This window comes from Callionymus lyra, chromosome 2 (genome assembly GCF_982586985.1).
Source record: "Callionymus lyra chromosome 2, fCalLyr1.hap1.1, whole genome shotgun sequence".
Lineage (NCBI taxonomy): Eukaryota > Metazoa > Chordata > Actinopteri > Syngnathiformes > Callionymidae > Callionymus > Callionymus lyra.
Window position 1 is genome coordinate 7,236,647 of NC_141819.1, and position 22,058 is coordinate 7,258,704.

The window sequence follows — 22,058 nt, forward strand, 5'->3', positions numbered from 1 at the left end:
TTTAGCCGACGACCTTCTGATGTGGAGATCCAAAGGTTTTAAGAGGATCAGATGAAACGGGGTCTGGAGTGAGCTCGTCCACGTTCTTGACCCTGGATCTTCTTCTGACCGAATGATCTTCGTTAAAGTAACGATCGCTTCGAGATGTTAACGCTTGTTTGTTCGGTGAAAATAGAAACAAAAAAAATGACGATCATCGTATATCTTTATATGCAGACGATGTTATTATTTTTCTTACAAAACTAGAAGCTTCAATCCCTACATATCGTGGCCGATTGAAGAATTCTGAATCATTTATGGATATAAAATCAATAATAAAAAATCTCTGATGTTTTTTAAAGGTGAACGACCTCCCTGGCTTACATAAATTCATATGGAGCGGTGGAGGTCGTTCACCTTGACCCAGAGACAACACAAGGGATACCACAAACACATTTGTTTTCAGGCCTTTAGGTCACCTTGACCCTGAGATAACACAAGGGATACCACATACACATGTGTTATCTCAGGGTCAAGGTAACCCGAAGGCCTGAAAAAACAAAAGGGATACCACAAACATATTTGTTTTCAGTCCTTCAGGTCACCTTGACCCAGAGACAACACAAGGGATACCACAAACAAGTTTGTTTTCGGGCCTTCAGGTCACCTTGACCCTGAGATAACACAAGGGATACCACAAACACATTTGTTTTCAGGTCTTTAGGTCACCTTGACCCTGAGATAACGCAAGGGATACCACATACACATGTGTTATCTCAGGGTCAAGGTAACCCGAAGGCCTGAAAAAACAAAAGGGATACCACAAACATATTTGTTTTCAGTCCTTCAGGTCACCTTGACCCAGAGACAACACAAGGGATACCACAAACAAGTTTGTTTTCGGGCCTTCAGGTCACCTTGACCCTGAGATAACACAAGGGATACCACAAACACATTTGTTTTCGGGCCTTCAGGTCACCTTGACCCTGAGATAACACAAGGGTTACCACAAACATATTTGTTTTCAGGCCTTCGGGTCACCTTGACCCAAACACAACACAAGGGATACCACTAACACATTTGTTTTTAGGCCTAGGCCTTCGGGTCACCTTGACCCTGAGATAACACAGGGGATACCACAAACACATTTGTTTTTAAGCCTTTGGGTCACCTTGACCCAGAGACGACACAAGGGATACAACAAACACATTTGCTCTCAGGCCTTCGGGTCACCTTGACCCAGGCACAAGGGTTGAAATCCAGGTTCAAAGCCTCCAAAAAATCATGTGTATAAATCTCTGCAGATTAGGAGCAAATATCATCAAACTATGGACCGAGGTTTGTCCGCATTAACAAGTACCATGGTAGTACCGTGTACTTGTACTAATAAAACTACATTCATGGATGATTTCGGTCGTGTTGAGAATGACGAGTGGAACGAAGCGTGTTTTTTTTAAAGATCACGTCTAAAAATCCGCACCAGAGTAACATCATTGCAGTACAAGAAGGTCCTACTTGGATGTTCCTGATGCTTGATGATGTCTCAAAGCCGAGGCTCATGGGAAACGACTAAAGGTTCTTAAGAGGTGATGAAAAGTGTTTCTCATCATGGCTTCACATCCGTGTTGCAGGACCTACAGTGTGGTCAACGTGCAGAAGGGCGGCCTGGAGGCCAGGAGGGTGTCGTGTCCGGGCGGCAGGATCAGCTGCCAGATGAAGATGGACGCCACGCTGTGGATCGCCACCGAGGTACGGACGCCGGACCCACGATGTTGGATGGAGGTCAAGGTCATGTGATCGTTTGTGTTGGTTCCTCAGGAGCAGGAGGTTCTCATCTACAGCCTGAAGGACATGTGTCCTCTCAGTGAGCCTCAGAGACGCTTCTCCTGCCCGGCCGTCATCACCTGCTTGCTTCCTGCTCCTGCTGGAGAACAGGTACACACTTGATGCACACCTGGACGCACACTTGATACACACTTGACGCACACTTGGACGCACACTTGGACGCACACTTGGACGCACACTTGGACGCACACTTGGACGCACACTTGGACGCACACTTGGACGCACACTTGATACACACTTGGACGCACACATGGACGCACAAAAACACACACATGGATGCACACATGGACGCACACTTGGACGCACACTTGACGCACACATGGACGCAAACTTGGACGCACACATGTACGCACACAAACACACATGGACGCACACCTGGACGCACACCGGGACACACACTTGATGCACACCTGGACGCACACCTGGACGCACACCTGGACGCACACCGGGACACACACTTGATGCACACCTGGACGCACACTTGACGCACACTTGACGCACACTTGACGCACACTTGACGCACACTTGACGCACACTTGACGCACACATGACGCACACTTGACGCACACTTGACGCACACTTGACGCACACATGGACGCACACTTGGACGCACACTTGGACGCACACCTGGACGCACACCTGGACGCACACATGTACGCACACAAACACACATGGACGCACACATGGACGCACACATGGAAGCACACCTGGACGCACACCTGGACGCACACTTGATGCACACCTGGACGCACACTTGACGCACACTTGACGCACACTTGACGCACACTTGACGCACACTTGACGCACACTTGACGCACACATGACGCACACATGGACGCACACTTGACGCACACATGGACGCACACCTGGACGCACATATGGACGCACACATGGACGCACACCTGGACCCACACCTGGACGCACACATGGACGCACACTTGGACGCACACTTGGACGCACACATGGACGCACACCTGGACGCACACCTGGACGCACACAAACACAACCTGACGCACTTTATAAACCACTCGTGTCGATGAATCTGAGACGATCCTCTCGACTTCATCTCATCTATGATCAGTGTAGTTAGAAAACTTAGACACGAGGATACATCGCGATACTTTTTTCCACGATTCTATATCGATTTTAGTTTTTTTGCTTCAAATTATGTTGTTTTTAAACACACAACGCTTTATAGTTCAATGAACTGTATTTTAAAAAAGAAAAACAATTCATCTTTGTGTTGCAATTAAACTTCCGGCCACTAGATGGCAGAACGTCGTCATAACATCCTCCGCAGTTAGAGGAACAATGAAATCCTGTGAGATCCTGGCGATGACTGAGAACGAGAGGATACAGTGACTTTTAAAGCTGATGTTTTGTTCTGGACTTTTTTGAAAGCAGTTACGACTTCGTCAAGAGTCATGTGGTCTGTAAATACTACAACACCAGAGTCAAGTACTGGACAATACTACACATATATACTTGTTACTACACTATCACAACACCAGAGTCAAGTACTGGACAATACTACACATATATACAGTACTTGTTACTACAGTATCACAACACCAGAGTCAAGTACTGGACAATACTACACATATATACTTGTTACTACAGTATCACAACACCGAGGCAAGTAGTCGACAATACTACAAATATATACTTGTTACTACAGTATCACAACACCAGAGTCAGGTACTTGACAATACTACACATATATACTTGTTACTACAGTATGACTATATATTGTATCGTTGATGCTGTATCGTATCAATATTTAACAGCACTTCATCGATATATATATATATATTTTTGTCTTGCTAATTCTTTTATGGTGTATATTTTAATAAAGTGTTTTTAAAATACATTTAATTTTGTGTACAATGAACATTCAAATATTCAAGGCGTTTGTTCATTTTTATTTTGCAGTTAAAATTACGGCCTTTAGATGGCAGCAGTCATTACATCCTCCACAACTAAACGAACAATGAAATCCTCCGAAACCCTGACTGAGGACGAGAGGATACAGTGACTCCAGCAGCTTTTAAAGCTGATGTTTGGACATATTTTGGTTTAAAACCAAATGAAAGCAGTTACGACTTCGTCAAGAGTCATGTGGTCTATAAATACTACAACACCAGAGTCAAGTACTGAACAATACTACACATATATTCTAGTTATTTAACATGTATCGGATTGTTGTCCATGTATCGTGATATGTATCGTATCTTTAGATTCTTCTCTCTCTCGAAGAGAGAATCTTCAGTTCAACTTTCACCCAGAGGTGGAGAACTATCGCAGAAGACGACCTCGTGCTTCTCTATCCGTCGCCCTGAGATCACGACCTTCACGTCCAGCAGACTCAAGGTCACGTGACACTCGAGGAGACGCCAGATAAGAGCAGCTTCTCGTGCGTCGATGTGAGTCTGTTTAGAGACACATGTGTTGATGTTTTCACCCCAGTGACGGATGTTATAGTGAAGATGGACGATTGGAAGATTATTCCGGATTAATAACGTGACGACGTTGATATGTCGACCTTCAAAGACGTCGGCGTTTAAGATAAGATAAGGAACAGGAGGTTGTTGATATTAAACCGAGACTTTAAATGAGATAAAACGAGATGTTATCAAGAAAAAAGACTCTGTTCTTAGACTCTTAGTTATGAGTCACAATGAGTCGGTGCTCGTGGTCGGATCACAGACCCGAGCGAAGGTCGTCTCACTTGACTGGACTCACGGCACTAGTGGCTGATCTGTCACTGTATCCTCTCGTCCTCAGTCATAACTGCTTTCATTCGTTGTCATGCCATCAACGGAGCTTCTGTGAAAGTGGATCCACACGCACTCTTGGACGCACACTTGGACGCACACTTGGACGCACACATGGACGCACACAAACACACACATGGACGCACACTTGGACGCACACTTGGACGCACACTTGGACGCACACATGGACGCACACATGGACGCACACAAACACACACATGGACGCACACTTGGACGCACACTTGGACGCACACTTGGACGCACACATGGACGCACACAAACACACACATGGACGCTCACAAACACACACTTGGACGCACACTTGGACGCACACTTGGACGCACACTTGACGCACACTTGACGCACACATGGACGCACACTTGACGCACACATGGACGCACACTTGGACGCACACTTGGACGCACACTTGGACGCACACTTGACGCACACTTGACGCACACATGGACGCACACTTGACGCACACATGGACGCACACTTGGACGCACTTTAACAATGTCCGTTTGGGGAAAAAAGTTGTTTTCGCCGTCTCTTCCGGAGCCGACCTCTGACCCCTCACCTCGGACACCTGTTCGAGGTGACGCTGCCATGGTTACGGTCGACTATGTTCCACGTGATCCACTTGATTCTGTTCAACTTTATTAACGGGTGTGGATTCTTTCTTCAGAGTCTGGCCCGGGTGTTCGCGGGGATGTCCGACGGCCTGGTGGCGGTCTACCACCTGGTGGAGGGACTTCCCGAGGAGGGGGACTCCTACTTGTGTTCGCACACCCTCAACAAGACCGCGTTCGGCCTGGAGGACTCGGATCCCAGGCAGAGACCGTGCGCGGTCCGGACCATGGTTCTGGTCGGCGGCGGATCCCAGGTGAGCGCGTGACGCCGACTCATCGCTTTTTTACAAACTCCTGCTTCTCATCTTCAGCTCTGGTTCTCTCACGGTCCCGGCCTGATCGTGGTGGACCCGGTCCGCCTGAGAGCCCTGCGGAGGCTGGACCCGTACGGTCCGCCGGCGTCCATCGTCTCCATGGCGACCAGCTTCAGCCTGTGGGGGGAGGAGTCCGTGTGGACCCTGGACGACCTCAGCAACACCCTGATGCTCTACCACGCCGCCACCTACCAGATCTGCGCCAAGTACTGGTGCGTGAAAGTACTCCTCGTGTGACCCACCACCCCATCATCTAGGCCCGGCTCTCAGGTCGTCACGAAGATCTTGAAGCGGGTTCAGATAGTTCAGGGTCAGGGATGTGACAGGAACCTCTGTTTGTTAAAAGTCTTGATCCCTGGGGCAGCCTCTGGTGAAGTCCTCTGCCGAGCCAGGAGGGTTCACAGAGACACCCCTGGTGTGGGGGGTCCGTGGAGCCCCTCACGACTCTACACAAACACATGTGACAGTGAGTGAGTTAGACTTCGCGGATCTCGGATCCAAATATTTGGGTCCAAGCGATGGAAGCCGTCGTTTAGCTTCAGCTCCGTGTAAACACTTGTCGTCACTGATCACGTGACCTTGAGTCCAGGAGACACTTGTCTGGTCGACGCTCATGAAGATGTGCTTCTTCTTCTTCAGCTGTGGAGACACTAATCCTCTCCGGGACGTCTTCGTGGTGAGGCGTCCTTCGAGACTTTCCTCGGCGACGTCGGAGCTCACCAGGCAGCACCAGGAGGAGCAGGAGGAGGAACACTTGACCAGAGGGGTCACGCTGACCCACAGCGAGGACGCCGGGACTCAGATCATCCAGCACAGGCACGACCCCTCCCCGGATCCCGGGTCACCCCGCGGCGTTCCAGCGTCTTCTGGCCGAGAGGAAGAGGAAGAGGAGGATGAAGAGGGTTTAGATGAAGCCGGTCCAGAACCGCCGTCTGATCCCGGATCAGCAGAGTCGTCCACACCTCCTCCGCTACAGGCCATCTGTGTTCTCCTGGTCAATGAGGCTCTGTGGATCCCCAGGTACTGACGCACACGCCACTGCAGCACACGCGTGTCACACAGCGGGTCACAATGTTGAAGCGGTTTAAACCTGATACACGTCTGCAGAAGCCGCACCTGTACGGCCGACCCTTGAGCTAATGGGGACGTTCTAAAAAGAAGGAGGAGAAAGAAGGTTTTAATGATGAACTTCTGTGACGTCTGCAGACACGGAGGCGACGTCCTGGTCATCGAGACGCAGCTGGACGCCTGTGAGAGCAGAGGTCGAGTCGTGGCCGTGCTGAGTCCTCCTGGAGGGTCTTCTCTGGGGTGAGTTTCAGTTCTCCGCCACTAGAGGCGCCTGTCGGTCGAGAACTCTTGACGAAGTCGTAACTGCTTTCATTTGTTTTCAAACCAAAATATGTCCAAACATCAGCTTTTAGAAGCTGCTGGAGTCACTGTATCCTCTCGTCCTCAGTCAGGGTTTCGCAGGATTTTTTTTATTGTTCGTTTAGCTGTGGAGGACGTAATGACTGCTGCCATCTAAAGGCCGCAATTTTAATTGCAACATAAAAATGAACAAACGGCTTAAATATTTGCGTGTTCATTGTACACAAAAATAATTGCTTTTAAACGCACTTTATTAAAATATACACCATAAAAGAAAAATAAATATATATATATCGCTGAAGTGCTGTTAAATATTGATAAGATACTTATCACAATACAGTGTCAAAAATACAATATATCGTGATACTGTAATAACAAGTATATATGTGTAGTATTGTCGAGTACTTGACTCTGGTGTTGTGATAGTGTAGTAACAAGTATATATGTGTAGTATTGTCAAGTACTTGACTCTGGTGTTGTGATAGCATAGTAACAACAAGTATATATGTGTAGTATTGTCCAGTACTTGACTCTGGTGTTGTGATAGCATAGTAACAACAAGTATATATGTGTAGTATTGTCCAGTACTTGACTCTGGTGTTGTGATAGTGTAGTAACAACAAGTATATATGTGTAGTATTGTCCAGTACCTGACTCTGGTGTTGTGATGGTGTAGTAACAAGTATATATGTGTAGTATGTCCAACAAAGTTACTGTATCCTCTCGTCCTCAGTAGTTGTCAGTGATTTCATGTTAATTTAATTGAAAAGGAGATAAAGACTGCTGCCATCCAGTGGACGGAAGTTTAATTTCAACACAAAAATGAACCAACATATACGAATATTTGTATTTTAATTGTATTTTAAAAAATAGAATTATTTTATTCTACACACTTCATCAATTAACTTTTTGGGGGGATTTCAAATCCTATTTTATTTTTACCATTAATGGATGATATTTGAATAAAGTGTTTATAATAATTTAACTCGTTATCAACTCATTATCGTCTCGGATCAACAGTCGTGACTCACGGGTTCAGAGCCAGAACCTTTGATCAGACGTTTATCTCTTGTTTACTCACTTTCACCTCGACCATCTCTTTACGACCTCTGACCCACGAGCAGAAATATCCTCATTAGTGGAGTCAGCAGACCGAGCTGGCGCTGGTGGATCAGAACCCCGGCTTCGGTGGGACCGGATCCGCTCCCTCTGATCCGTATCCACGTCTGTAATTTTGGTCTGAATGGAAATAAAAGTCCGGACCGAAGCCGACAAACCTCTGCGTCTGAGTCACTCCACCAGCGGAGCCGGGAAGTCCTCGGAGGCGACCGTGGACCTCCTGATGGAGGCTCCATGGAGCCTGACGGACTCCTTCATCACGGACTCTCTTCTGGAGCCTGTAATTACAGCGTCCAGCTGCAGCTCCTGAGCCGTAAACCACTGAACAGGCTCCAGATCAGCAGCTGTTGCTGCACCTGTAGTGAAGGCCAGAGGTCAGGAGGTCACGAGAGGCATCAAGAGAGAGGTCACGTGACCCTGTGAGGGTCATAACGACCTCGGGAATCTGATGCAATGACTATCACGATAACGATACCATTTATAATGATAGTGTAGTAACAAGGATATATGTGTAGTATTGTCCAGTACTTGACTCTGGTGTTGTGATAGTGTAGTAACAAGGAAATATGTGTAGTATTGTCCAGTACTTGACTCTGGTGTTGTGATAGTGTAGTAACAAGTATATCTGTGTAGTATTGTCCAGTACTTGACTCTGGTGTTGTGATAGTGTAGTAACAAGGAAATATGTGTAGTATTGTCCAGTACTTGACTCTGGTGTTGTGATAGTGTAGTAACAAGGATATATGTGTAGTATTGTCCAGTACTTGACTCTGGTGTTGTGATAGTGTAGTAACAAGGATATATGTGTAGTATTGTCCAGTACTTGACTCTGGTGTTGTGATAGTGTAGTAACAAGGATATATGTGTAGTATTGTCCAGTACTTGACTCTGGTGTTGTGATAGTGTAGTAACAAGGATATATGTGTAGTATTGTCCAGTACTTGACTCTAGTGTTGTGATAGTGTAGTAACAAGTATATATGTGTAGTCTTGTCCAGTACTTGACTCTGGTGTTGTGATAGTGTAGTAACAAGTATATATGTGTAGTCTTGTCCAGTACTTGACTCTGGTGTTGTGATAGTGTAGTAACAAGTATATATGTGTAGTCTTGTCCAGTACTTGACTCTGGTGTTGTGATAGTGTAGTAACAAGTATATATGTGTAGTATTGTCCAGTACTTGACTCTGGTGTTGTGATAGTGTAGTAACAAGGATATATGTGTAGTATTGTCCAGTACTTGACTCTGGTGTTGTGATAGTGTAGTAACAAGGATATATGTGTAGTATTGTCCAGTACTTGACTCTGGTGTTGTGATAGTGTAGTAACAAGGATAAATGTGTAGTATTGTCCAGTACTTGACTCTGGTGTTGTGATAGTGTAGTAACAAGGATATATGTGTAGTATTGTCCAGTACTTGACTCTAGTGTTGTGATAGTGTAGTAACAAGTATATATGTGTAGTATTGTTGAGTACTTGACTCTGGAGATGTGATAGTGTAGTAACAAGGATATATGTGTAGTATTGTCGAGTACTTGTTTCTGGAGTTGTGATAGTGTAGTAACAAGGATATATGTGTAGTATTGTCGAGTACTTGACTCTGGTGTTGTGATAGTGTAGTAACAAGTATATATGTGTAGTATTGTCGAGTACTTGACTCTGGTGTTGTGATAGTGTAGTAACAAGTATATATGTGTAGTATTGTCCAGTAATTGACTCTAGTGTTGTGATAGTGTAGTAACAAGTATATATGTGTAGTATTGTCCAGTACTTGACTCTGGTGTTGTGATAGTGTAGTAACAAGGATATATGTGTAGTATTGTCCAGTACTTGACTCTAGTGTTGTGATAGTGTAGTAACAAGTATATATGTGTAGTATTGTCCAATACTTGACTCTGGTGTTGTGATAGTGTAGTAACAAGTATATATGTATAGTATTGTTGAGTACTTGACTCTGGAGTTGTGATAGTGTAGTAACAAGTATATATGTGTAGTATTGTCGAGTACTTGACTCTGGTGTTGTGATAGTGTAGTAACAAGTATATATGTGTAGTATTGTCGAGTACTTGACTCTGGAGTTGTGATATTGTAGTAACAAGTATATATGTGTAGTATTGTCGAGTACTTGACTCTGGTGTTGTGATAGTGTAGTTACAAGTATATATGTGTAGTATTGTCCAGTACTTGACTCTGGTGTTGTGATAGTGTAGTTACAAGTATATATGTGTAGTATTGTCCAGTACTTGACTCTGGTGTTGTGATAGTGTAGTAACAAGTATATATGTGTAGTATTGTCCAGTACTTGACTCTAGTGTTGTGATAGTGTAGTAACAAGTATATATGTGTAGTATTGTCCAGTAATTGACTCTTGTGTTGTGATAGTGTAGTTACAAGTATATATGTGTAGTCTTGTCCAGTACTTGACTCTGGTGTTGTGATAGTGTAGTAACAAGTATATATGTGTAGTCTTGTCCAGTACTTGACTCTGGTGTTGTGATAGTGTAGTAACAAGTATATATGTGTAGTATTGTCCAGTACTTGACTCTGGTGTTGTGATAGTGTAGTAACAAGGATATATGTGTAGTATTGTCCAGTACTTGACTCTGGTGTTGTGATAGTGTAGTAACAAGGATATATGTGTAGTATTGTCCAGTACTTGACTCTGGTGTTGTGATAGTGTAGTAACAAGGATATATGTGTAGTATTGTCCAGTACTTGACTCTGGTGTTGTGATAGTGTAGTAACAAGGATATATGTGTAGTATTGTCCAGTACTTGACTCTGGTGTTGTGATAGTGTAGTAACAAGGATATATGTGTAGTATTGTCCAGTACTTGATTCTAGTGTTGTGATAGTGTAGTAACAAGGATATATGTGTAGTATTGTCCAGTACTTGACTCTAGTGTTGTGATAGTGTAGTAACAAGTATATATGTGTAGTATTGTTGAGTACTTGACTCTGGAGATGTGATAGTGTAGTAACAAGGATATATGTGTAGTATTGTCGAGTACTTGTTTCTGGAGTTGTGATAGTGTAGTAACAAGGATATATGTGTAGTATTGTCGAGTACTTGACTCTGGTGTTGTGATAGTGTAGTAACAAGTATATATGTGTAGTATTGTCGAGTACTTGACTCTGGTGTTGTGATAGTGTAGTAACAAGTATATATGTGTAGTATTGTCGAGTACTTGACTCTGGTGTTGTGATACTGTAGTAACAAGTATATATGTGTAGTATTGTCGAGTACTTGACTCTGGTGTTGTGATAGTGTAGTAACAAGTATATATGTGTAGTATTGTCCAGTAATTGACTCTAGTGTTGTGATAGTGTAGTAACAAGTATATATGTGTAGTATTGTCCAGTACTTGACTCTGGTGTTGTGATAGTGTAGTAACAAGGATATATGTGTAGTATTGTCCAGTACTTGACTCTAGTGTTGTGATAGTGTAGTAACAAGTATATATGTGTAGTATTGTCCAATACTTGACTCTGGTGTTGTGATAGTGTAGTAACAAGTATATATGTATAGTATTGTTGAGTACTTGACTCTGGAGTTGTGATAGTGTAGTAACAAGTATATATGTGTAGTATTGTCGAGTACTTGACTCTGGTGTTGTGATAGTGTAGTAACAAGTATATATGTGTAGTATTGTCGAGTACTTGACTCTGGAGTTGTGATATTGTAGTAACAAGTATATATGTGTAGTATTGTCGAGTACTTGACTCTGGTGTTGTGATAGTGTAGTTACAAGTATATATGTGTAGTATTGTCCAGTACTTGACTCTGGTGTTGTGATAGTGTAGTTACAAGTATATATGTGTAGTATTGTCCAGTACTTGACTCTGGTGTTGTGATAGTGTAGTAACAAGTATATATGTGTAGTATTGTCCAGTACTTGACTCTAGTGTTGTGATAGTGTAGTAACAAGTATATATGTGTAGTATTGTCCAGTAATTGACTCTTGTGTTGTGATAGTGTAGTTACAAGTATATATGTGTAGTATTGTCCAGTACTTGACTCTGGTGTTGTAGTATTTACAGACCACATGACTCTTGACGAAGTCGTAACTGCTTTCATTTGTTTTCAAACCAAAATATGTCCAAACATCAGCTTTAAAAGCTGCTCGAGTCGACTGTATCCTCTCGTCCTCAGTCGTAACTGCTTTTCTATCCTCGACCTCCATCCATCCATCCATCCATCCATCCATCCATCCATCCATCCATCCATCCATCCATCCATCCATCCATCCATCCCTCCCTCCCTCCATCCATCCATCCATCCATCCATCCATCCATCCATCCATCCATCCATCCATCCATCCATCCATCCATCCATCCATCCATCCATCCATCCATCCATCCATCCATCCATCCATCCATCCATCCATCCATCCATCCATCCATCCATCCATCCATCCATCCATCCATCCATCCATCCATCCATCCATCCATCCATCCATCCTTCCCTCTCTCTCTCGTCCTCAGGTCCCTGCAGGAGGCGGCGCTGCTGGCGAAGGACTCGGTCGTGTGCGGCTTCGTGAAGGAAAACAGTGAGTGGAGCCTGTGTGTCTGGAGGGCCTGGGGCCGCCAGGAGCTGGAGGTCTTCTACCAGTCGTACGAGGCCCTCGGCCGCCTGGAGAGCAGCGTGAGGAAGAGAAGGTAGCTGTTGTCGGAGGCCCTCGCCCGACAGACGCCCAGTGTTCGGAGCCGCGGGGCCTCCTGCCCGAGGATAACTGACTCTACGGTCCTGACCCAGCAACAGGCGCTCGGGGATCGATTCACTCCCAGGGACTGACTCGTGTTCTTCGAAAACCAAGCGTCGAACTTTTAACTTGTTTTAAATGTTGTTTTATAGATTTTAAGATATTTATTTATGAACGTGCTGCTCCGAAAACACACCTGACGGACTTTATTTCACTTTTACCGTCTCTCACCTCGAGCACCTGGTTGAGTTTGGTTCCACTGGGTTTCACTGACACGGCCAGCAGGGGGCGTTTTCTCATCACACACACAAAAAGTCACGAACTTTTATTTCCCTTTTTTTTATTTTTTTTAACTTTTTTTAAAAATGTCCCTCAGAGCGACACGAGCTCAGGTGTGTTCGTTCATTCATGTGTAAATACAAGAAATGATTATTTTACCGAATAAAGCTTTTAAGATCTTTTTTAAGTCCGTGTTGCGTTCAATGACATCGGAGAGGGTTGGCTGTGTTCGACCACGTGATCCTGTAGTTCCACTTCACCTGAGAGGCTCGATCACGTGTCTCTCCACGAACACTGAGCCGCCTGTGGTTCCGTCCAGAACTCAGAGAGGTTCTACGCGGACGTGAAGGGAACCTGAGCCCAGATGCTGAACAAACAAACCTCCGAGGATTTTCTTGGAAGGAGGTTCGAGCCCAGAGTTTGCTGAGCAGCCAACGAGATGCGCCGACGTGCCATGAATGATGCTCTTGTCGTGTCCCGGGTTCACGCGAGGACACACCCGGGAGTCCCTGCACTGGACCAGGTCCTCTTAAAGCACCAGAACCACCGAGAAAAACCTGATACACGTTCAAGTTTATTCATTAATTTTCTACTCGCCCTCATGACTAATGTTGGATTATTTTTAAATTAATCTGTTCTTTTTAGAGTTATAGACACAAATGTTTGTTCATTTTAATGTAGCTCAAAACATGGACGTTACAGGCGAGCAGTATATGGAGGTGTTTGGATGTTTTTAAGTGTCTTTTTGGACGAAGATGAAGACGAAGACAACTGAGCTCCAGTCGCTACATTAAAATGAACAAACATTTTTGTCTATAACTCTAAAAAGCAACAGATTACCCTGAAAATAATCACAACTCTTAGACATTAATACGAGTATAAAATGAGTGAAATTTGGATGTTTTTAAGTGTCTTTTTGGACGAAGATGAAGACGAAGACAACTGAGCTCCAGTCGCTACATTAAAATAAACAAACATTTTTTGTCCAAGTGTTTAAACGACTGATTATTACTTTCATACCAGCTTTGAACTACACCTAATTTATTTATTTTAAATAAAAAAAATCCCTCATTTTTAAAAAGCTAAACTTTCACAAGAGACGCTTCAGCTGAGACTTGAAATAAGGGACCGTCAAGAAATTACTGTAAAAGCCCAAAAACGTTTACCTTGAAATATGCGTTAAGTTGTTTTTTAGTGAGTCCAAATCGTGAATGAACTTCTCAAATGTACATGTACCTCGATACATTTAGTATTTTCAATATTAAACTCTTATTTTAAAGAGATTTAAAGATCTAAATAAAGATTTAATTCAGTTTTTCTTGTGTTTCCTTCCTGGTTATTATTGAAGAATCAAAAATATGATTATTTTATTAGAGGAATATCATTAATCAGTCATAATAATTATAATATATCAAGTTATTTCAGAAGTGTGTAACAAACTGATGTTAAAACTTCAATGACCTTGGAGTAATTTGTGGTTCCCAAAAACCACAAAAAGGTCTTGTAAAAAGGTCGGTGACCCCTTAAACGTGTCAGTAAACGATAGAGCAACAATACGCTCATAGAAATCAATGCTTTGTCGATTGATTTCTTCTTTTCACAAACGAACCATCAAATGTATAAAAACAAGTTGAATGATTCCCAATCAGTGCTTGAATTTTATTGAACATTAACCAAATGATTTTGTCACAAATAATCATTAAAGGATGTGTTGTAGTTTTTCACCCTCCAGAGCTGCCGTAGTTCTGATGAGTAATGACATGACGGTGAAAAAAGAACCTTATAAATGTCGATGAAACTACAGAACTTTTTTCGAAACCAATCCCTGAAGTTAAATCGGAACAACTGCGCTTCTCTTTTGCTTAAACTCTAATCTTAAGAATAAGTTCTAGTAGTTAAATTACGAGATATTCTCTATTGATCTCTGCATCAATTAACCCTTTAACTGCCTCTATATTAATCTGAAGTCAATCCCTGCAACGGGTGAAAGGCGAGGGACACCCTGGACAGATTTACAATCCAACTGAAAGTTTAAGATTCAAAATTTTTATTTGATATTCAATAAAAGGACACTTTGAAGACCATTTTCTCCTCATGGACTCCAGGAGACTCTTGATCTAAACTCACCGACAACCGATCATTTCATCGTCAAGGAAACGGAAGAAAAAATCTGCAGGCGTGGATTTTTTTAGTCCATTTTTATTTATCTTTAAATAGAAAACCTTCCCCCCACTCCAAAGAAAACGTACAGTTTTTAAAAAAGAGATAAAAAACACTGACATCACGAGCTCGGACCTTCAGTCTTCATGATGCTGGAGTGATGCTACGACACAGTTCCTGCTGGAGTGAGTCGGGTTCGGACGCGTTCGCCCTCGACCTGCAGGCACGAGTCACTTCTTCAGCGTAAAAAACATCTTTAAAAGAGCGAAACCGTGACTTCCAGAAGGACGACGCGCCACAGTCCACCTCGCCTGGTCCATGTTTGTGACCACATACACACACGCACACACACACACACACACACACACACAATCACACACACACCTAAAGCAGACTGTGCAAACTCTTTGGTGACGACGAGTCGACGATACTTGGGGCGACGTGACACTTATACAATCTTTCTGAAATACACAGTTCGACAATCGAGAAAATGCGTCTGCAAGTTCAATAAATTAGAGCAAAACAACATCATGAAAGATCTCAAATCCAGCAGTTGTGTTCACAGAAGTCGATCGTCACAGAAGTCCAGCAGACACAGTGTGAGTCGCGACCACGACTCGGGGAAATCGTTGAAATGCTCGGACGTGACGAACGGAGCTGGATTTTTTTTTTTTTTTTTAGGTCTTTGTAAACATTCACAATCAAAAGAAAAAAAGTCGTGTTGGAGCTCGCGCTGGTTCGAGGAGACGTGGACGCTCACAGCACTCATAAGATTAAGGACCATGATGATGTACTTCATTGAGGTACACGTGACGGGAGGTACTCGGGGAGGAAGCAGTTCCCCCGCCTGACACCAGGACACAGTCTTTCATTTCATAAAAAATAAATAAGGTAGTGAGAACACCACTAGTGGGAGCGAGCGAGCCCAGAGTGGCCGTTACGTGTCTCACGCTGTTCTGACCGAGCCATTGTTGTTGTTGTTGTCCAGTCTCCGGAAGCTGTGGTCGTTCTTCTCCAGCCACAGCTCGGCGAGCTGCTGCGTGGAGCCGTGCGAGGACGCTTTGGAACCCAAACACATCTTGTACTGCTTGGCCTCCAGGTTGGGGTCACATATGACCGGGTGGTGCACGTGAACTATCCCCGTGTCCGTGCTTCTAAACAACCTTATCCCCGACTGGACGAATTTATTAAAGAGGTCCACGTCCTCCAACCCCCAACCCTGAATGGAGGTGTCGAAGCCTCCGGCTCGGAGGAGGTCCCCCTTGTAGACGCAGACGATCCCAAAGCCATAGTTCCTCCACAGACCCGTCTTGGAGGTGAAAACGTAGTGGTTGTTGCTGGGGACTTTCCCAGCATACACCACTTTGGGGTCGTACTGGCTGAAGATGATGGGGAAGTAGGTCTGCTCGCCGAGCTCCGTGTTGGCTCGGCAGCGCTTGAGGAACTCGCCGGTGAACAGAAGGTCCACGTCGCAGTAGAAAAGCAGGGAATCGTTCGTGAAGTGTGAAGAGCCCACCTCCAGAGCCAGGGCTCGGGAGAAGGACCCGGTGACCGGCTTGATCTCCATCTCTGCGCGAGGATACTTCATGTGGTACTCCCTCATCAGCTCCACCTGCTTGACCCGCTCCGTGTTGTTGTCCGTGCTGAAGAGCAGGACGAGCAGCTTCACGTTCTGGTTGGGGATCAGACACACCTTCTCAAAGTTCGCCATGAACCGCACGAAGATGTCGTAGCGTCCCGACAGGGGAACCAGGATGTTGACCTTCTTCTCTTTAGGTTCCCTTTGCTCCAGTCCAGACGATGCCAGCTTGAAGGGCACCAGCATCTTCAGAGAGTTGGACAAGAAGGACAGGGAGTCGGAGTCCTTGTTGATGTGGCTGGCCAGAGCCTGGGCGTCCATCTCCTCCTCCTCTCTGAACTGGATCTGGCTGAAGGTCTGCTGCAGGTAGGCGTGCCTCCTGACCGGCACCGTCATAGTCTTTCCTTTGTGCTTCTTGTAGAGCAGCAACAGGTCCAGCACATATTCCGCACCATAGAGCGGGTTGACCCGACGGTAGCCGTACTGGATTTCTTTGAAATCAATCACTCGCCCTCTGGTCTTGGCGTTGGCGTTAATCATCTCCATCACCTGCATGATGATGTCGTCCAGAGCCTGCCTCTGAGACGAGTCCATACCGCGGCGAGGAGGTTGCCCGTCCGACGAGGAGAACAGGTACTTCCCCGTGAGGAACTCCCACTCCAGCACCTCGTCCCTCTGCTGCGGGTGGAAGCGCATGAACGACGGGGGGACGCCGAGCTGCAGGTCCTCTCGACTCGGCTCCGCCGCCCCGTAGCGACCCATCTGGACGATCTCCCGGTGGAGCTGGACGGTCCTGTGTCTCAGGTCCGCGATCTTGCGGCTCAGCATGTAGCTGTGCAGGCGGTACTGGTAGGGGGGGTTCTTGTTGGGGTGCAGGGTGATGGCCCGGTGGATCTTGCTGTTGTGCAGATCCCGGATGTAGCCCTTCTTGTTGGGTTCGTAGTTTTCGTAGAAGAGCTGCTGCATCTGTGGGGACAGAAGACGACACGTTTACCAACTGATGATCTGACAAGAGGCTCAACAGTGACATGAAAGTCCGCTGGAGGAACCATGTCAGTCTGCAGCTCATATTAGGAACAGCGAGAACTCCAAGTATCTATTGCGGCCAAAAGCTTTTCAGTTATTAATTTCATCTTCCAAACGATCGGTGATTCACGTCACATTAAAGATCATCGATTGAACACATCGTTAATTGCAAGGCTGAGGCTTCTCCGTTGCGCCGTTGCCACATTACCACATTTGTTTACAAATTTCCTGGACACTTTTATGAAGTTTCCAGGAAAAAAAGGAAGGTTAATAAACAAGAGAAAGTCCCAGCATGAGTCTTTTCTCATCGTTTTCTCTTTGTGGAAACTTTAAAAAGGCTTCTCGGTACTTTTCAAAAGTAATGTGCCTAAAACTGTTCTCATGCAGATTGCACCTTTTAATTGAATCTTCCTTTCAGTGGTGACAGGAATGTGTAGCCATTGAGGTGTTATTTGGGGCCAATACCCAGTCTTTGCTGAAGCTTAGAAAACCTCCCAAATCACAGGCAGCCAGGAGTGTAAACAGTGCGACAGCTGGTTGTGAGCCGCTGGCATGAAGTCAGCGGTGGTTTAAAAAAAAAGAAAAAAGGCAGCGTTTCTGCCACTGCCCCAGAAGAAGGGCACATCAGTACAACTCGAGGCCCCAGAAAAACTTATTTGAGAGGACAGCTCTGGAATGCAGCCACAAGCCAGATCCCCGGGGAAAAGGCCATACGTGGAATAAGACCGAACAGGACCCACTGCTGGGGAAAGTAATACCCTGGTTCTGTGAATCCCAGGAACTGCCTGAGTAACTCTTTGCTTTTCCATGGTTTGAACTGGACCGGCACAGGGCCAACTGAAACATACGGTTATTAATGGAAGCCAAAGGTAAAAGGTCAGTCTATGACACAGCACCAGCGAAAAGAGAGCTCTTTGTGTCATTGTGTGTTCGGAGGTGATGGTCCATGTTCAACACATTGAACGGACAGTGAGTGTGAAGGTGGACGTACAGAAGGGGTTTAGACTGGGCTCAGGTCAAAGGTGTTCTTTGTACCAACAAGATTAATCTTCTCTCCGGAGAGTCTCCAGCCGAGTCCACCCCCCCCCCAGTGACGGACAATAACCCACCGCTCGGGTTGTTTACGTCTCCCTCCCGCGGCTTCATAATCATGCCTCTGACAAATCATCTGACCTGATCTCTGGAGGGCGTCTGGATTGACTTGTGACTCATTTGTCCGATTACTTCACAGTCATTAACCTCACAACACCCGGGCTGATCGAGTGGAACGTAGGCCGGAGCCAAACCTGGACTCCAAGGGCTGCTGAGCAGTCAAAGGACAAGAAATAAAGCTGATGAATGAACATCATTACGTTTTTTTGGACTCTTCCCTGATTCCCAGTAAACTCTACTGGCACCTTTGAAAAATTAGTGATATGACACTTATTTCTAGTGGAGGTACTTAACCTATCGAAGCGGCACCAAAGAAGCAGCCACTAGGATCTTAAGTCTAATGTGAAGTGGGCAGATGGCAAGGAATTGTTGAAGACATGCTTTTACAGTTCTCTGTTCGGAGGCTCCTCCTGGGTCGTTTGTGGCCCCCGGGGCAAATATTTGAAAAGACCCCCTGTACACTGAGTACAGCGACCTCTTAGTGGATTTAAGAGCTCCGAGTGCCCCGAGTGCTCTTCCGTACATGATGATAGCATTTCTGTCGGAATCTTACTTATGCAACTGGGACGCAGGCTATGAAGTCAAGAGAAAAATCATCAGATGCAAATATGACCCCATTGAACGTAGAACCCGGGTCTGTCAGGGATCTCACTTGGAAGCTAAAGAAGGGCCACAGAAACCACAGAGTGGAATCAATCCCGGCTGTAAATCGACGGAAGAACAGCGATGAAGACGATGCATGGAACTACACCGTCTTTGCATTAAAGGACTGTTTTATTTTCAAACTTAATAAAGTTAATCTTCGGTCACGACAAGCCTTGCAGAAACGGCAAAAAAAAAAACCCACAGCTCTGGAAAAGTGCTTAGTCTGCGACTTTGAGCACAAAGAATGTCGTCATAGTGACTCAGTGCAGCCAGAAGTGACCTAGAATCTTTTCGCCAGTAGACTAGTGGGAACGATCATCATCTGGCATCATGAAAAAACGTACCTCAAATGTAACACTTGCAAGGATTATATAAACACAAGAAGCCATGAAGATTATATATTACCAGGTACATGTTTTTGAAGATAACCTTTTTAAAATGGTGTGAAACGAGTCTCTACAGCACAGACGCCGGTGTCTAATGTACTTCTTAAGCATGCACAGCAATTCTAATTAGCAGTTTAATTACTAGGGTTCACTTTTATTAATTTGACAAGGGCGTCCGGTGTGTTGATGGTGTGTGTTTTGAGAGCACTCACGCCAGCAGCGGGGCGTGACGCAGCAGCTCTGACGGAGTTTAATCTGGGGAACAATAGCAGTGCCTGCCTCCGAGCGGGCATGAAAATCTAATTGGAGCCGGGTCTTATGTGGCTGTAATTGGCTCTTTTGTAAACAAGGCTGATCTGTCCAAACTAATTCCTCCACAGGGGGGGGTGGGGGGGGAGTTTGGCAGCGCTACACAAAAGTTTTTCTTTGTGTGCGTGTCATTGTTTTGTCGTAAAACTGCATCCTGCGCCAATGGTCTTGTAAAAATACGGCAGATTAAACTTGTAGTGTTGACGTAGGTTAGAAGCCATTGAGGGGAAGTTCGGAACCGGCTGTCGCAACTTGGATCTATGTGACGCACAACAAGGTTTCGCGTGGAGAGAGTATTTAAATACTGGATCATAATCATCTTTAAAGGTCAACAAATGTGAAACTTCAACTCTCCTGACTCACATGTAGTAAATGTTCTTCATCTCCGAGACGCAGTAAGTTCCTCATCATGACCATGTTTTCCACTTATTACTTTATAAAGTTGCTCTGAAATCTGGGCGAACGAGAGGTTACGAGAGTCCATTATGAAGTAACAATGGCTTCACTCCTCCTCCGACCGGCTGTGATCATGGCCCGCTTTGTTTATACAACGAGTCCCACGGAGGTGGAGACTTCTGGGATTGATGACGTGCGGTGATAAAACTTGATGCTTCACCAATCACAGCAGAGTGGGTGTGGTTATGATCAACAAGATTTCATCTCCAGAAAAACCAAGTGTTTTCAGTAGGCGGAGCTTAAGAAGATTTTCTAATGTCAATATTTCAAGGAAAATAGTTTTGTACAAACACACACACACTGATGATACAATAAAGGGTCCAATATATATTTAACACACTTAAATAAACACACTGGTTCAACTTTAATTATTCTCACAAACTCGTACAGCAAAGATAAACCTCACATTTGATAAATAGTATGTATTTTTCTCTATATTTTGCTCGTGGCTCCCTCACGGTAAACGCTTATACTGGTCAACTTGTTTAGAACCATTTCTGCATTTCTGTTCAGTGACCTGGAGAACTCGCTGCCGTCTACTGAATCTAATTAAGTACTAGATTTAGACACAAAAAAAGAAAGGTTTATCATAACAGACATGCCTTATTTCTACCACATACCACCCAAACGTTTGACCCGTTTTGAACTTGATGAAACCTCAAGTGTAATTTACGTGACAATTATTCTGTTAGTGTCATTACAGTACTTACTGAGGCTGGCGGCTTTTATTGGTAATAATTAAGCAGTTTTGATGTGGTCGAGTACTGAATGTTACCCCCCCCGCCCCCTCTGGATGAACTCAGCAGAGAGACTGCTGCCTTGTGGGTGACTTTATAGAGATGCCCTCTGACACGTGGCGGAGACGATCCCACTGTGCTGAGCGGAAGACGACCGGTGGGCTCTGCTTCGTAAAAAAAACTTCAAGCAAAACCGAGACAGCAGGATGTCTATTAAGTGGATCAAGTTGTAGGTATCTGGTCTCAGAGTGCTGACCTCATGTGGTTCACAGACATAATCATCTTGTGAAATAGACGTTTGTATCAACTGGAGAGTTGCCCAAATATGAAATAGTATCTGCCTTTACTGCTTTCAACGTTGATTCTGAGGTCATGCACAACAAACATCAACTTTATTGTTGGTTATAAATATTTAGGCTGCCAGGGATGTTTCCAAAGCACGTCCAAGACTAATACTCATACATACAAAATACTTTCTAGAATTAAAGAACATTAGAATCATATTGGGGTCGATTTTGACAGCATTCCGTCAACTGATCCCTGTGGAGTGGACTGTAAGGAGGTGTGTAAACATTTTTGTCAAGTGTCTAATTTCAACAAGTG

General features: G+C 44.8%; 2 protein-coding genes across 2 annotated transcripts in view; one reads left to right on the forward strand and one right to left on the reverse strand.

The window, feature by feature from the left end:
* The window catches only part of lrrk1 (leucine-rich repeat kinase 1), a 59,019-nt gene extending 44,848 nt beyond the window's left edge, over positions 1 to 14,171 (forward strand). The window contains exons 32-38 of the mRNA XM_087783348.1: positions 1,611 to 1,728; positions 1,798 to 1,914; positions 5,284 to 5,481; positions 5,539 to 5,753; positions 6,181 to 6,561; positions 6,748 to 6,849; positions 12,509 to 14,171. Coding sequence (XP_087639474.1) covers positions 1,611 to 1,728; positions 1,798 to 1,914; positions 5,284 to 5,481; positions 5,539 to 5,753; positions 6,181 to 6,561; positions 6,748 to 6,849; positions 12,509 to 12,686 — 1,309 coding nt within the window. The 3' untranslated portion in view covers positions 12,687 to 14,171. The remainder of the gene's footprint in view (positions 1 to 1,610; positions 1,729 to 1,797; positions 1,915 to 5,283; positions 5,482 to 5,538; positions 5,754 to 6,180; positions 6,562 to 6,747; positions 6,850 to 12,508) is intronic.
* Positions 14,172 to 15,213: 1,042 nt separating this feature from the next.
* Positions 15,214 to 22,058, reverse strand: part of chsy1 (chondroitin sulfate synthase 1) — a 50,986-nt gene continuing 44,141 nt past the window's right edge. Inside the window, exon 3 of the mRNA XM_087783368.1 lies at positions 15,214 to 17,710. Coding sequence (XP_087639494.1) covers positions 16,112 to 17,710 — 1,599 coding nt within the window. The 3' untranslated portion in view covers positions 15,214 to 16,111. The remainder of the gene's footprint in view (positions 17,711 to 22,058) is intronic.